The 16,893-nt window shown below is 44.3% G+C and overlaps 1 protein-coding gene across 2 annotated transcripts in view; it reads left to right on the top strand.

Annotated features, from left to right (window-relative positions):
* TMEM107 (transmembrane protein 107) overlaps positions 1-16,893 on the top strand; it is an 87,794-nt gene that overhangs the window by 18,715 nt on the left and 52,186 nt on the right. For both annotated transcript variants that reach the window (XM_086945956.1, XM_086945955.1), the window contains exon 2: positions 15,915-16,116. In XM_086945956.1, the coding sequence (XP_086802082.1) occupies positions 16,030-16,116 (87 nt within the window). In that variant the 5' untranslated portion in view covers positions 15,915-16,029. The remainder of the gene's footprint in view (positions 1-15,914; positions 16,117-16,893) is intronic.

Genomic DNA, 16,893 nt, shown 5'->3' with positions numbered 1-16,893 from the left:
AGTTAATTTCAGCGCTTTGTGTCTACGTGAAATAAAACAATAAGTCTGTATGCTCGCGGGTGTTGGAAGTTAACTATATGTATAACAATCTTTTAATATCAAGAAATAGACTACATAATTGAAAGCACCGCTTACCGTTAATCGGGACTCGAATGATCCGCTAAACAGTTCTGGGGCATTCGGCCATTGCTTGTGTCGGCGGTTTGTGTGATGCATATAACCACGTGTATACTAGGCGGAGTTACGTCTAGTTTCAAGGGTGCTTAAAGCAACAGGTTATAATTGTAACTAAATGGTCGCTAAATAAAGTTGCATTCAATGTAAATATCACACTTTACCTTAGTTCAAACTAATTGAGATAAACCCTGTTACCTCAAATACAGTGTAAATCACGAAAGGCATTTGTCCAACAGACTAAACCTTCACTTACTTCTTCCTTTATAATATCAAACGTACATGCAAGTATAAATGGAATAGAGCAGATAAATTACAAATAACATCCAAATTCAGTACAATCATTGAGCCCATGAGGCTTGAGTGTCTGTAGAAAATAAATCCAATAATTTTCGCGCTTCAATAGCATTTTCTTATTGTCCTTTTGATCATTTTTTTCTACTTTTTCCAAAATACACGCCTAATTTGGCTAATCTGAGGTTTGGCTTCAATAAAGTGAGCCGCTACTACTGATTTAATGGCTTTTGTCCTGATGTTACTCTTGTGTTCATTGAGTCTTGTTTTGAGTTTCCTTTCTGTCTGTCCTATATACAGTTTTCCACAGGGACATTTAATCATGTATATTATGTTAGTGGTATCACATGTGGCATTCACTCTCAATTTAATTTGGTGACCCCTCATGGGGTGAGTGATACTGTTACCCTGCTTTATGTTGTTAAAATTGTTGCTTTATTGAAGAAGCTGAATTATAAACTTTATTCTATACAAGTTTTGGCAGTGTGGGAGCTGCACATTGAGCCTGTGCCCAGGGGACACCCACCCAACCCAGTGTTGGTGCAACTAGCAGAAACCAAGAAGAACTCACAACACATACAGTATTAAACATGCTGCTCTCCCTGGGCATAGCGAAACATGTGGTGAAATGGTTTTACAGATTTCTTTTGGAGTTGCCCCGGAAGTCATTGACAAAACTGCGTCTGAAGTGGGGAGGGGATTTGGGGTAGGTACATCTCAGAATCTGACTGGATTAAAATCTTGGTGTATCCAAATAAGTCTAGAGAAATTCGAGATTGAAAAGTACATAATTTAATTATTTACACATGACATACACAATACCCCATAGAATGCATATAGCTTAAGACGGAAACCCACACGGCTGCCCTAGGTGTCACCACTTGGATGCAGATTTTATACATATGACGTGGGAATGCATGGTGTACGACTATGGGGCGGGATCATGACCACCCTGGGTAATACATTGGGACGCACCTTTGACACAACAATGGAGATGTGCCTGTTGGGGCTTTACCCACAGCCACCCAAATGAAAAGTTGGAACTAAATTCATTGACCTGACTGGCACTAGCGAAGAGCCAAATAGCAAGAGTTTGGACATCCAACACTGGAGCCTTGATAGGGACCTGGGTGAAAGAGGTGACTCATTGGGCTGGAGCGGAGCGGAGGGGAGGGACCTGCTTAGAGAGGGGTCTCTGAGACTGAGAAGACGTCCCATTGTGAGTTTATGGAAGGAGCTCCTCGATGCTTGGGAGCACCCGGGGAGGGAGGTCTGGAGGATTGCAGAGAATTGGGAGGGGGACACAAGGTCCCCGGTGTGACACCAGAAGGTCAATGTATCGTGATTAGGCTCCCCACATTTTAAAATGCACCCCTCACGGAACACAGTGCAGTTTTGAAAGACACACTTGGCGTTGTGGGACAGCCCCCATCCCGGGCCTTGCACCTCCCCGCCCACCCCCCCCGTAATGTAAGGTTAAGAGCATTAGGTAATTTAATAGACAGAGACTTTAGGGACTTCAACCTCACCCCACCCCCTCCACCCCCGGACGGGTCCCAATCCACACATTTCTGGATCATTGTTACATTGGGCTCCCTGAACTGTTCTATTAGGTTCACACAGTTGAGAAGTAGGTTATAGGCTACCCCTCAGATATACTTTACTGCTGAGGCTGGAGCCTCTATATGATGCTGAAATAGTGCAATCCGTTGATATACTGTAGCTGTATATTTCCCTCACTATAATTATGCAAAATTGGGTTCAAAGGATAAAAAAAATGTGATGAGCCCTATATCGACAAATATTGTAGAATTCTATCCTTGCAAGAGGACTCTTATTTGTTGATTATGGAACTACTTGGAAGGTGATATACGAGCTCTTAAAGATGCATTTATCCAACCATGGCATATGTTGAATGTCAATAAAAATGTTTTTTTTAAAAGTAGGAACTCGTCATTGTCACTACAACCCACTACACAATCTCTAGAAATAATGGTGTAGCATCTAATGTAATGGTGCAAGTGGGAGACATGTATGCAGGAAATGGCATCAGCTTTTACTTGCTGAGCGGCGGGCCAGTAAGTGATGATAAAATCGTATTCGTTGACGAATAACGCCCACCTCCTCTGTCGAGGGGGTCAAAGCTCATACTGAGTAAAAGAATTCAAGATTTTTATGGTCGGAGTGAATGGTGATTGGATGCCTAGCTCCCCATAGAAAATGCCTTAATTCCTGGAATGCAAGCTTGATGGCTAAAAGCTCTGTTTCGGTTACGGTGTAGTTCTGCTCGTCGGGTAAGAGCTTTTTTGAGAAGAAAGTGATTGGATCCAGTAGACCAGTTTTGCAATCACGTTGGGACAAAGGAACCCCCCACCACACAGCATATTGGGAACCCTCTGCCTCTACATAGAATGACCATGCAGGCTCAGGGTGCATAAGAACTGGAGTTGTTGTGAATGTGGTAATCAATAAGTCCAAGGCCTTCTGGGCACCTGTTGACCATTGGAATGCAACACGTTTCTTTAGGAGTCTAGTGATGGGGGTTATGATATCTGAGAAGTGGGTAATAATACACTGATACAAGTTGGCAAAACCCAATAGGGCCTGTACATCTTCACTTATGTAGAAGTAGGTCAGAAGGTAATGGCTTTGGGCTTCTACTTGTCCATATGGATTCCTGTGGAAGGGATGACAAATCCTAGAAAGTCTACCTGGAGAACCTGGAACATGTACTTGTGAATCTTTACAAACAAGTGATTGCCTCGTCGTTTTTGTAGTGCCTGTCTGACATGGTTCTTATGTTACTGCGGTGTCTTAGAGAATATCAGTATATCATCGATATCGACGATAACACTGATGTCTAGAAACTCCCTGAGCACTTCATTGATAAAAAACTGAAATGCCGGCGGTGTGCTACACAGCCCGAATGGCATGACACAGTATTCATATAATCCATACTTGGTGTGGAAGGTTGTCTTCCCTTCATCTCGTTCACGGACTAAGGTAAGGTGTTAAGTTCTGCAAGCATCCAACTTGGTAAATACTGTGCTGCAAAGGGTATGCAGTTCCTAAAGTGGACCGGGGAGAGATAGGTCTTTCTTCATGATGCCCTCATATACCCCGAGAGATGTCATGCTTTATCATTGGCTTTGCTCCTCGTCGGGCCGGTGCTGCAATGCCCAACGGGCTCACCGTAAACAGGGCTCTTTGCCGGAGAGCTTTTTGAAAAAGCTGTGGGGTGCATGCAGGTGATGGGGCAAGGTAGGTGTAGTGCACGAGAGGTGGATTTTAAAATAAGTCTGGATCAGTCCTATTTAAAAACAATTTTAATGGTTTAGGTAGATCCGGCTTAATCAAAAAAGAGTGTGGACGCCCTGTGTGGATGCAATGGTCCTAGCGAGCTGTCGCAGTATAGTGGGTCGACATGTTTTGTGCCTTGGTTTCTCCTAACGAGTCAAATGGCACTTCTTCAGGACCTAGATCAATGTATGGTACACTACTAGTAAACTCCTCCTAAAGTGTAGGTAGGTAACCAGACGTAGTAGTGTAGGATTGTAGATCTGTACTGGGCAATCGAAGACCCCCAGTACCGAGATCTACGGCCGGACGGGGACAAAACGGAGCCCGTCGTTGCTCTGATCGGATGGGTGGACGGAAACTAGCTCTGATCCTACCCTTGCTCTGGGCCCCGTGTGTAGCATGCCTTACATGGTCATGCAAAACGGGTCTCAAGGGAAATGAGTATTTGTTCTTGATAGTTATCTTTTATTAAGGCCCTATAATTGATACATGTGTAAAGATCCACCTATTTTTTTGGCACAAAATAAGAGGCTGTGACACAGGAGGAAAGGAATGTCTGATGAACCCATAAGGCAACATTCCATCCAAATATTCCCTCAGGTGTTGGGTTTCAAGTTCTGAAAGGGCATAAATCCTGCTACACGGAAGCGTGGCTCTAGCACTAGATCGATTTGGCAATCTAAACTGCGGTCAGGGGGTAGCACGGTGGCCTTAGCTTTATCAAGTACATCAGTATACTGCAGATACGGAGGAGTCCTAATGTTTTCAGATGCAACGCAGGAGGCACAAACGAGCTGGAAAGCCAGCTCTTTCGCATCCTGATAACAGTGTTGCAAACAGTGGTTAGAATCCAGAGTGAGAGTGTGTTTACCCCAACCTATCCCAGGATTATGCAGTTGTAACCATTTTACCCCCAGGATAGCACAAATGTATGACGTTACAACGCATACATTTACAACGCATGCACTTACAACGCAGATTTTACATCACATCATCCACTACAACGCATTCCATTACATCGCATGACACTACATCGCATTTTTAAAAACGACCTTAACAACGCATTCCATTACATCGCATACTACCTTTACATCGCATACCATTACAACGCAGCTACTATTCTAACTCCAGGGGGTGCAACAGTAGGGTAAGTGTTGGATAGTGTAGTGATTAAAATTGCTATTCTAACTCCAATGGTATGCGTTGTAATGCCTGCGTTGTGGTAACATGCAATGTAGTGTCATACGTTGTAATGGTATGCGTTGTAATACCTGCGTTGTAGTGTCATGCCTTGTAAGGGATATTACGATGTAATGCCTGCGTTGTAAGTGTAGTGCGATGTAATGGTTGCATTGTAAAGGTTGTTTCCCAGATAGCACCAAACGTAGGCGCGTCCATCAAATAAAAAATGATTAATCCAGAATGACCGTTGTCACAGATCAATGTAAGGGGCTCTGTCTGCATAGTAATCAACCCTGGTGACGGCTCCATGCTTTCTATCACCCGACAAGATTCAGGTTCTTTCTTCTGTAAACATGGAATACCATGGACCCTGAAATTACTGTTTCCCCTGAGTCTAACAAAATGGAGAGAACGTTCAGTTGGTGTTTGTGATAACCAACCATAGTTACTGTAATGGTGAAGTGACGGGGGACCCTTAACACTATCTGCTGAATCGTAGGTGTCTTTCTATCATGGTACTACTTTGCCCTTTTTAACGGAAGGCCTCCATACTCTGCAAAAGTCAGTTTTTATCATAGGAAGACCCTTGGCTTTGGCAGAACATTCGCGCGCATAATGGGCTCCTTTGCTGTAATATAAACATAAGTTCCAAAAACTTATTTTTCTTCCTTGGTTAATGGGCCTCTTATACCTCCTATTTACATAGGTTCTTATTTATTTATTTTTTTAAATTTATTTATAAAGTTTTATATAGCGCGAACATGATCTCGAGGGATATCAGAGCGCTTTACAATTGGAGGGATTAGAAGGTAACAGTTACATTACATGTGTCAAATGGAAATACCAAACAGACAAGAATCAAATAGGACTCACAGAACAAGATCGGTTATAAATATCAAGGGTCAACAAAGAATAAGATGGCAAGTGTGATGTCATGCGCCGTGATGTTGCCCACTGTGATATCGCACGCCGTGATGTCACTTGCATACTGCCTAACAAGGTTAGTCCCCACCACTGTTCCCTTTAAGGTGCGCGCGCACCTCTCTGCCATGTGGAGCGCACGAACCTCTCTGCCATGTGGAGCGCACGCACCAGACCTTGAGAGAGAGTTTGCGCCGGTGCGAAAAGCTTCCTGGATGCGGCCGGCGTTTGAACTCCGGAGTGCAGGTATACCTGTCGGGCTTGGGGTTTGATGCTTGGGGCTGTTAGGCGCGGGGCATATTGTGCACTTTAGTTTAATTATTCATGTTAATCACTGCCCCTCACGAGCTGCGAGTAACATGAATACTTAGACAAAGGCACACAATGTGCCCCCCACCGAGCTCCACCCACAAGGGCATCGCAAGTCCAAAAGCACAACGACTGGCTTTGGCTTCCTCTCTCTTCTCCCCTCTGTACATATAAACACGAGAAGAGCTTCTTAGGTTTCGCCTGTCGATAGCTGCGCAGCAGCGTTTCCCGCAGGCCAAATCTTTTGTTTACAAGTATGTGGGCTTTGTCCCGCCTCTGTCTTCTATTGGCTAGCTCCATAAATGGAGGCTAGCCATTGGAAGGGAGAGGCGTCCCTCAATCTGCGAGGCGACTCGTGGGCGTTCCGGCGATTTTTGTTCTCATCCGGCCCCTTTTAGCACGTCATTGCGGCGGTGGGCAGATGTTATAAATTTTTTTTTTGGACGCCATGTTTTGATCATTTGCCGCCGGAAGATGTCCAGGTGAGTGCTGTTTTATTTTTCTTGCCTTCTTGGGTGAATCCTGCATGTATTCAAGAACTTTTCCGAGTCTGCGACACCCCGGTCCTAACCTGAAGCCAACATAGTTTAACTAGTAATTGCTGTTCTTGTCTCGCCTTTTCATTACGTACATCACAGAGGTGTAATCAACTACCCTGAGTTCTCGGAGCGGTGCAGTCTCCATCCCTGTATTGAGTGATATGTGTTCTGGGGGGAGGGACAGTTTTTTCCTTTACATGATGTGTACGATGTAAAGCTACTGCAAAACTGGCTTCGTTTACACCGCATGGCCTCCTGTAGAGAACAGGATCTACTGCATATCTGTTGTCTGCCCAAGGGTGCATCCAGCTGAGAACTAGAGCGGCCGTGAGGTGGTGCCGGAAGTCAGTCCGCACCCGGACTTCGAGGTCCCTGTTGAAGGGGGCGTGTAGGATATCTGCACCCCCATGTTTGTGCAGTGTATGGGCACAGTGAGGTCAGCGTGAAACCGGCTGCAGGGACGGACGATGCAGACACGAAGTACGCCGCCGCTGCAAAGCCACCAGGGTGGGGGAGGGGTTCTTTTTGTGAACAAGAAGTCACGCATCTTTAGGTTAGAAAAGCTGAAGTTTTTTTACACGCAAACATCCCCAAGCAAGGCCTGCATTTTGAATAATGGGCATCTGGAAATGGGCACGTTCTGCAAATATTTATGGCCACCCAAAACGATGAGCAGGAAGAATAAGAGCATATTGATTTCTGAAGCTCAAACACCAGCGCAATAGAACATTCCGTGCATAAGCGCATGATTTAATGTAAAGCAGGTCGGCGCTGTTGGATGTTAATGTCAGTGGAATGCCTTACAGGAAGGGGCCGCATGCTGAGGACACATCTCCGGAAACGCAAGACTAGTTTTGTGCAATGCTGAACGTGTCAAAATTCCGCTTCCCCTATCGCCCTCAACTTCCGTAGTGTTTCTGCTTGATGCCTACTCTGAGACCGACCTCTTGTATCTTGTACACGGGAAGGGTAAGGCATGTAAACGGATTGATCATGAACATTCAAATGTTACATTTCATGAATCTTGTGTCTAGTGTGAAGGCATTTTGACCATGCAACATCGTGCTTACTTTTTAACAGTATTATTTTAATCCTAATTCACCCATTTTGTTCCATTAGATTTAGGCCTCATGCTTGATTTCTCTATTTTTTTATTTAACATAGCCGATTGTTGTCACAACACAGTAGTATAAACATCTTTGGTGGCAGCATAAATCGATTATTCCAGATGCTGGTGTTTGGTGATTGACCCAGGTCAGAGTTAAACTCAAAGGGCCTTCCTCATTTCGGCACACAAGTGGGCGGTCTTAAAAAAGACAGCAGCTTAAGTTGGTTAAGTCTTTGCCTTTTAAAGAGAAACACAATGCATATGGGCAGTGTTTGTTTACGAATAACATTAGTGCGGGAACTAGGGAGGCCTCCTTTCCAAAAGAAAATACTGGCCATCTGATCAGTTGGGGGTTATTAGGACAACCGTACAGCACACTGAAGTGTAGCTCAGCTGCTGTGCAAGGGTTAGCTGTTGCTCAGGGTTTAGCTGCTGTGTGTGTTTGGCTCTCTGTATGTATGTGTGTGGCTGTGTGTGTGGCTCTCTGTATGTGTGTGTGTGTGGCTCTCTGTATGTGTGTGGCTGTGTGTGTGTGTCGCTCTCTGCATGTGTGTGTGTGTGAGCGACAGCAGTGTGTGAGCGACAGCAGTGTGAGAGCGACAGCAGTGTGAGAGCGACAGCAGTGTGAGAGAGACAGCAGTGTGAGAGAGACAGCGGTGTGAGAGAGACAGCGGTGTGAGAGAGACAGCGGTGTGAGAGAGACAGCGGTGTGAGAGAGACAGCGGTGTGAGAGAGACAGCGGTGTGAGAGAGACAGCGGTGTGAGAGAGACAGCGGTGTGAGAGAGACAGCGGTGTGAGAGAGACAGCGGTGTGAGAGAGACAGCGGTGTGAGAGAGACAGCGGTGTGAGTCTTCTAGGGAGAGCATGGTGTGTGGGAGAGCATGGTTTGTGAGAGGCAGCAGTGTGAGTCTTCTAGGGAGAGCATGGTGTGTGGGAGAGCATGGTGTGCGAGAGGCAGCAGTGTGTGAGAGACAGCAGTGTGAGAGACCTTTTATTTATGTTTTGGTTTTTGAAACATAAATAAAACGCATTGTTATCTGCAATATCATTAGCTCAAACTCGCGTAAATACGCGACCTATTGCATTGCAAATGCTATAGGTCTCGCATTTGCGAGAGATTAAGCTATTGGCATTGTAAATGACAATGGCATTTATTTATTTATTTTCAAAACCAACACATAAATAAAAATTGTCATTTACGATGCCAATAGCTCTAACTTTTCAAAAGGCGAAACCATTGCATTGTAAATGCTTGTTGTTCTTTTCACCACTCCACTCATTCAACCGTTAATCTAGCTTCACCACCAGGTTGCTAAAGTCAGCACAATCTTCAGGGGGATCCACCACCTGAGACAAGATATCCATAAGTTCTTCACTGAGTCCCTGATAAAACAAGGAGATTCTTTTCTCCCGGGGTCAATTAACTCCATGGCTGCTAAGCGTTTTCCCCCCCTGTGCTGGATCCTCTGGATTCCCATTGTTCATGACGAGCTGGGCTCGTCATCAGTGTTTGAGGAGGCTACACCATGACGAGCCCAGCTCGTCATCAGCCTCGAAGGGGTTAATCTTGGACACTAGATGATTAATATTGGATATATATGTCAGCAAATCCTGTTTTCCCTGCCTTAAGTTAAGGAGTTTGTTATCACTAGCCTGCCTAATTGTGTGTTTGGCAAACGGGCGTCATATCTAACCTTTGAATGCTACTAAGTTATACAAGATTGGGTCGTCGTTCTCTATGAGTGGTATAGACCAGTTAGCAGCTGTGGCAGCCAGGTATGAAATTATAAGGGCAACTTTAACAGCGTCATCTGTAAAGGCTGAGGGTTTACAGAGGAAATGAAGATGTCATTGATTCATAAAAATGGCATCTTTGCTGCTGCTGCCCCTGCTGCCCCTGAAACCTTCTGGGGCTGCTAGAGGGACGGGTACCAGGGTAACCACTGTCAGATTAACAAACAGATTTCCACTTCCGGTCTGAGTTTTATCGTACTGTAAGGTGGCCGTTTGCAAGACAGGCACGTGTGTTTTTGGACCAACACCTGGTGTGCCCCCCCAGGGATATCCTTTAATTTTATCTTTATGTATTCCACCTTTCAGTGTCTGGTTTTTCTGTCTAAGGTTTAGGAGTTCACACTGAATAGCAGATAACGCAAGTGCGAGGTCTTGCTGTTTAGGGCCAGCTCCTCCACTCCCCATTCGAGAAGTACACATTTTGTGGGTTTCCTGTTGTAGTTTCAACCCATTTGAAGACCAGGTAACGCGGGAATGGAGATAGTCCTCCCTCTCACAGAGTGGTTAACCCTCCACGCTGACTGGGGAATAGTCATGGGTGGTAAACCACTGGGGAAAGGGGGGAAATGGGAAACGAGGAAAGGATTCTGTAAGCTGAAAAGTACCTCACTGAAGGGTAGGTGCCCAGGATAGCTATTTGTCCCTGGCTGGTATCCCTTGCTTCAGGGAAGTTGCTTCCACAATGTCTCCTTTAAGACAAAAGCAAAACAACATGAATAGGGACTAGTAGCGTAGAACACCCACGTGCAAAACAAATATAGTCTGTTTCATTCATAAACAAAATGATTACACATGTAGAATGCTCACCCAATGCGTTAGCTTGCAGCCACTAAAAAAGGCACCCAATAGGTACAGAACATCAAACACCAAAAAGGCTCTCAGTAATCCTTCGGAGTAGGTCAAGCCATGCTCTCTATTACTTTCATAGGAAACATTGAGAAGAAGAAATATATGCCTCGCCTTTGGGGTAAAAGAAATAGGCAGTCAATGGGGGAAAAGAAGGCAACCCAGCATAGGTTGAAAAACAGTGACCAAAGGAGGACTTAGCCTGGAATCCTCAAAATATGTCCAGAGAGGCAAATCCTAACCAAAAAAACGGTGGCGTAAAAAATGAGTATATATGAGTACAATGTACAAGAGAACCAGTCTCACTCGTCCTGGCGTCTGCTGCGGATGGAAAAGCGGAACCAGCAACTTGTGGAGGGAAATCCAGCATAGGCAGTATGCAAGAAAACCGAATTTGGGTGGGTACTAGTCCTGTCCAGCACTCCGAGAAGGAATGCGTTTTGACGAACAGCAAAGATAGGAGAAAGAAAACTGGAACCAAAACACAAATTCAGGAACCAGAATAACAAAGTTGGCAGCAGGAAATCCTTGCCTGTCTGGGAACAGAAAATGAAACCAAGCTTCTTGGTTACGGAAGACGGCCCCCAATTAGTCGCCACCTTCGGTAGCCGAATGATGCGTCCCACATATCATGACAGCTTTGCCAATCCAGAGTAGCTGCGGCTCTCCTACCACCAAGAGCCAGCGAGTTGAGAACACTAGCCTGGCTAATCTCAATGGGGAATCCAGGAGATGCGGCCCATGACCTCAAACACAACACAAGTGGCGAGTCCAGGTATTCTCACACGGCCTGTTACACATTCACTATGGGCACACCTCATAGAAAAACACACGCCCAGCCTGTGTGAATTTACGTGGAGCCTGTGTTGCGCCCAGTACAGGACTTAACAGTAGACCACCTTCTCACTTTTACCAGTGTCTGACACCCCTGCTGTTCTGCCTCCTAACACCAAGGCTCCTCCCTTGGGGTGGGGGTGGGGGTGGGGGGGGTAATTCTAAGGCAAAGAAAACTTCTAAGGTGGTCCAATAATAAAGCCTTAAAAAGGATTCATTGGATTTTTTGCCCGGTAACACATTCGCGGATTAGGCATACACTGACGAGGCAGGAGATCCATGACCTAGATGTGCACTCTGATGCATCCAAAGGGGACCCGCAAACCCCATGGCGACCACCTTCAAAACTCAGAAGACTGTACTAGGAAAAAGGAGAAGGCACCTCTAACGTTTCCCCTCATTCTGATCTGTTGCTCAGTACTTTTGATCTGAAAGAAATTATTCACCTACATCCCTCGAATTGGCTTCTGTCTGCACAACTGCGCCCTACGTGCAGTCAACTAAAGCATACAAAAGAATGATGGATGGAATCCTTGAATTAATCCCAGTCACAGGCATTTTTTGTCCAGTATAGTTCCTGGGATTTGGCACTGTTGAGGATGATAGGGTTGCAGATGAGGATGCCTTTTGCGTCCAACCAATAGTGTATTGGCAGTGATGATTGAGCCAATGCGATGAGGAGGAATTCTATCTAAGAGAAGGGTTCAGTCCCTATGGGTAACTGAGAAGGGTTCAATCTCTTCTCAGAAAATAAATGACTATTCAGAGTGGCTGTCATGCTATTACTTCATATGGTAGACTTGTGCTGCATTGATAGCTTCTCGACTTCTTGATTAGTCTTCACTAGAGATGCCAAGATGCATTTGCAGAGGACCACATAAGCTAAGCTTTTGTGTTTAAAGTTTGAAAACGTTTTGAATGTCATTTTAATGCATCGATACTCAAATGCTGTTTCTGATATACTTTGATCACATTTCCCTCACTTTCCACACCTACAATAGCATTTACTGCTGGCTGATTGCATGTGAAGAATATGGTGTTATCCCTGGTTGGTTTTTCACATCTTGAAAACATTTCACATAGTGTAAATCAATCTTTTTTAATGGGGTCTCTTTAGCAGTCTTTTTCTGTAGCTTTTCTATTAGGTTCTAAGAGTTTGTAAAGTAATCCTCTTTACTCGTACAATTTTTCCTGATGTGTTGAAACTGTTCATAAGCCAAATAGTCTCATAAATTCCTAAGGTGAAAACTTCAGTCTTGAAAAATACAGTTTTTATCGGTTTCCTTTGTGTATATTAATGTCTGAGGGATCCACGTCTGCATGTACAATGTAGAGATCAATATAATGTATTTCATTTCTGTCGTAATTAAATACTAATTGGACATCGTGGCTCAAGGGTTAGAGCGGCAGACCCTGATGCAGAGGTCTGGCCCGGGACCAGGGTTCAATTCCCGCCTATGCGGCTCTTGGACTCATTCTCCCCGGACCTGATAATTCTCGCCTCGGTGCCTAGTGTAATCATGGGTCCCACTCTGTGACTCTGGGCAATAGCTTGCTTAATCTCCACAACGGCCCCACCAGCGCTTGGATGCCTGGCTTCACCTTGGGGGGTGCCCAGGAGTGGACATCTCACAGGAAAGCCAGGAAGGGTTCCACAGCGGTATGAATACAGCGCTAGGAGACCTCTGGGTAGAAGGCGCTATATAAATCCAAACACATTTACATTTACATCTGTGGTCCACGAGGTCAGCCAGTTGTTAAAGTCATACAGATGTTCTTGGGTTAGTTTCCATACCACACATATATTTTATCATTATCTGTTGATACAATACTGTTCTTGAATAGATTGTTGTAGTATTGCCCCCCCCCCCCCCACCACCACCATATTGTGCCATAAATAAAATAGCCATCTCTAGAGTGAATGCATAATCAACGGTTCTGCCCATTACTCAAATACAGTAATCGCTGTCAAAACTGAAACAGGTAAGTGAAACAAAGATTTTCCAATTTTTAAAAAAGAGATTAGTTGAATATCATGTGGCAGGTCTTGTGGATCTCATGTCCTTACTATCCTTCATGTATTACAGGTCTTTAAAATAAAAAAAAGGCATAAGAAAGTTTGCTAGAGACTACAATATAGAATGAATACTGGTCTCTATGGGTCAGCCTGGTAGATTATCTGAATCTTTGTGAAATGTTTGTAGTGTACACAATACTGATATTTAGGGTTCTTGATTTCCCTACTACTCCAGCTCTCTTTGGCTCTGCCATTCTCCTTCAATTACTTCAGTCAGGATTTCCCTTGTTTTTGACACCTTCCCTTGTGGTATTAGAATGGACCATACAGTAATGATGTTAATTATTGAGCTGGTGTTGCATTTCCTCCTTATAGTAGTGTGCCTTGGGGTATGATGACCCTTCCTTTATTTTCTGACTTGATTACGATATCGCTTATATCAACATATTGATTGTTTGCAATTCCTTTTTGGATAAATTGGGATGTATGTATCTGAATTTCTGTTCCAGATTGTAAAGTACTGTTTTCTCAAAAACTGCTATCTCCACAAGTGTTTAGTGTGTTGGTGACCAAAATGTTATAGTTTTCTAAAGTGGGTGTAGCTGTTGTCCACCACCACTTCCTACTTTTCCTTAACATTTTTTAAGGGATTTGTTTCTGGAAAATGTAATTAGTTTTGTTTTCAAATGGACAAAACCAGTTTATTTAGTTTTAACAGATTATAGATGAGAAGTTCCGTATCTTCACATAAGAATGGTAGGTCCTCATCATTTAATCTTTATTTGAATTTTGGGAAAAAATCATAAGAGAAATGCAGTGCATTACCTGCATCAAACTACTTAAAAGCAGTAACTGTAATATCATAAAAACAGTTTATGAAATAAAGTGCTTGCTGTCCAGGCAGGTAACAACGCAACCAGTCCTATGATCAACGAACCGCGATCCGCGAGCACATTATCAAGATGAAATACATACAGTAAATCCAACAATAATACGGACAAAATGGTCAATCCTACAAAGCTAGCTGGTGCGGAAATGTAGTCTGCAAATAAATTCCAGCGCAGGATATCCTACGGTGAACATTTAGTCTAAAACATCAGAGTTGCCAAAGAGCTGCAAGTAAAGTAATGCGTCCCTATACTTTCGGCATCCTAAATACTTTAGAATGGGCTTCGAAAAAAGTAGAAAAAAGGATGTAAAGGATTTTCAATAAAACATAAAGTGCATCAGGGATTGTGCAGATGAGCAGTGCTTAAAAGGCAGAACTTCCCATCTCAAATATTGACGCTTGAACATTAAGGTTCCGTCGAACCCATACATAGAGGCCGCCCTTTGCCCTGCCAAGAAAGCAATGAATAGCAGGATAGGAATAACGAGCAAAACCTACACAAGAAGGGAGAGTTGTCTTCCAGGTTTCCTGTAGGGCAATAAAATCATATTTTTTTAGTAAATTGATCCAAGCCTGGTTAATAATCTTATCCTTAAGGCTAGCAATGTTCCAACTGAGAAAAGTGACAATGTGTAACCCCATCCTGTAAAATGTAAGTAACCCTTTGTTGGCAATGGGATTGTCAGTTAGAGGAAGCACCTTGGTGTCATCAGGAAGCACCTTGGTGTCATCGGGAAGTCATTCCACACATGGACCACTAGTTAGAGCTTCATAGCGATTTGCTACAGGTATAAGCAACCTTGTCCACTGCACAAATTGAGAGAAACGAGGTCCAGCCTGTCCAGTTGATAGGTCTTTTGTTGAATATGTATTTCACATGAACCTTTTTTTCTACCCTTTTCAAATTACTCTTTGAGGGGCTGGATTTGTTCTTCAATTCTGTTATTGAGGAAGATTCAGAAATGGTAATGCATCCTCTGCTCCGCCCTTGGTTTTCCTGCATGGTGGTGCTTTCTGGGTTGCTGCAGAAGTCCTCCTGGAAGTATGGTTAGGCAATGGGCAACTTTAAAGTTGATATGTCATTTTGCAGTTGTATCTGAGATGGCCGTGTTCTTCTTGATTTCTCTCTTCCAGCTCTTCTACATAAACACAAATATAAATAGCCCATAGTAACACACATTTATGTTTCACAGACTTACCCCCTAATTCTAGAAGAATCTGACCATACTGTGTGGATCAAGTAACAATATATACACTAGTAGCATTTAATTTACAGGCCCTGGGCACATATAGTGTACTTTTCTAGGTACTTATAAGTAAATGATATATGGCAATTGTGGTTAAGCCAATGTTACCATGTTTAGAGTTCAGAGCATATGTCCTTTAGCACTGGTTAGCAATGGTGAAGTGCTCAGAATCCTTAAGTCGTGCTGTCCAGAGGCAGCTGTTACATTCTCCTTACAGAACAGCAAAAACTTGGACTGAGCTTGGCAATGACGTTGCAGTGTTGAGCACATGAGCAGCATTTGTGACTAAGAACACTAACGCAGTGTGAAAGGCATGTCCATGACAGGCTTGAGCAAATGCTGAAAAATTGTTGTTCGGTAGAGTAGCCACAAAGACTTGGCCTTATTGTTGATCTATCTCTTTATAGTAGATCTTAGTTTGAGCACTGATGTCACTATTCTTTGTCTTTCTCTTTGTAGGCACTGCTTCACCATCAAAGTGCCATCCTGCTCTACTACTCACTATATGTGCTAACACCAGTCAAAACTCAACTTTCCGTCTTGAGGGGACATTGGATTAACACTTAACAGGACAATGCCTGCTATCAACAGCCTGGTGCCTTCCCGCTTCCTTACACTCATCGCCCACTTGGTCATCGTTATTACCATCTTCTGGTCTCGGGTAAGGAGTCAACCTGGTGCTTCTCCACAGGTTGTGGACTGAGCACAGGTGATTGTGTTCAGGTGACTCTAGATTTGTAATCATACTTGTGAGAGTGGGTTGCTGACTACACATGGATAGCTAGACCACATTCTTTAATTCACCTTTGTGTCTCATAGTTTAGATAATCCACAGACTCTGTTTTCTGAACTGACCTCATTCCCTTTTTAGGTCTCGCCTGTCAATGCGCATGCGCATTGAGCTTGCGAGACTATGGGGGCTTAAACAGACTTTAACCAACTTGCCATTCCATGGCGATTCCTTGCAGTGCCCGTGAAAAGCTCACTCAATGCGCATGCGCATTGACATACAAAGCGCGTGCACATCAAAGCCAGCCATCTGCCGCCAGCAGCTTCACTTGAAAGGTATTCACCGCTCCGCCCCCTCCCCTGCCTGCTGTGTCGCATTTCTCCTCCCCACTCCCCACAGCAATGCCCTCCGTCTTTACTCGCTGCCTCCTCCCGCTCTCCATAATCCGTTCTCCCTCCTCCTACACCCCCGCTTCGCCCCCTCCCCTGCCTGCCGTGTCGCATTTCTTCTGTCTGTGTCAGGTTTCGATCTCCCACCCCACCCCACCTTCTCTTTCACAGTATAATCAGTACGACGGCCGCCCCAGCCTAATCTCCAAGTATTGCGTATGCTCGCATTTCTTCTGTCTGTGTCAGGTTTCGATCTCCCACCCCCCCCCCCCCCCCACCCCACCTTCTCTTTCACCATTGCAGCATGCGAGTACTGTAA

The sequence above is a fragment of the Lissotriton vulgaris genome, chromosome 12 (genome assembly GCF_964263255.1).
Source record: "Lissotriton vulgaris chromosome 12, aLisVul1.2, whole genome shotgun sequence".
NCBI classification, from domain to species: Eukaryota; Metazoa; Chordata; class Amphibia; order Caudata; family Salamandridae; genus Lissotriton; species Lissotriton vulgaris.
This window is presented reverse-complemented; position numbering and strand designations above follow the sequence as displayed.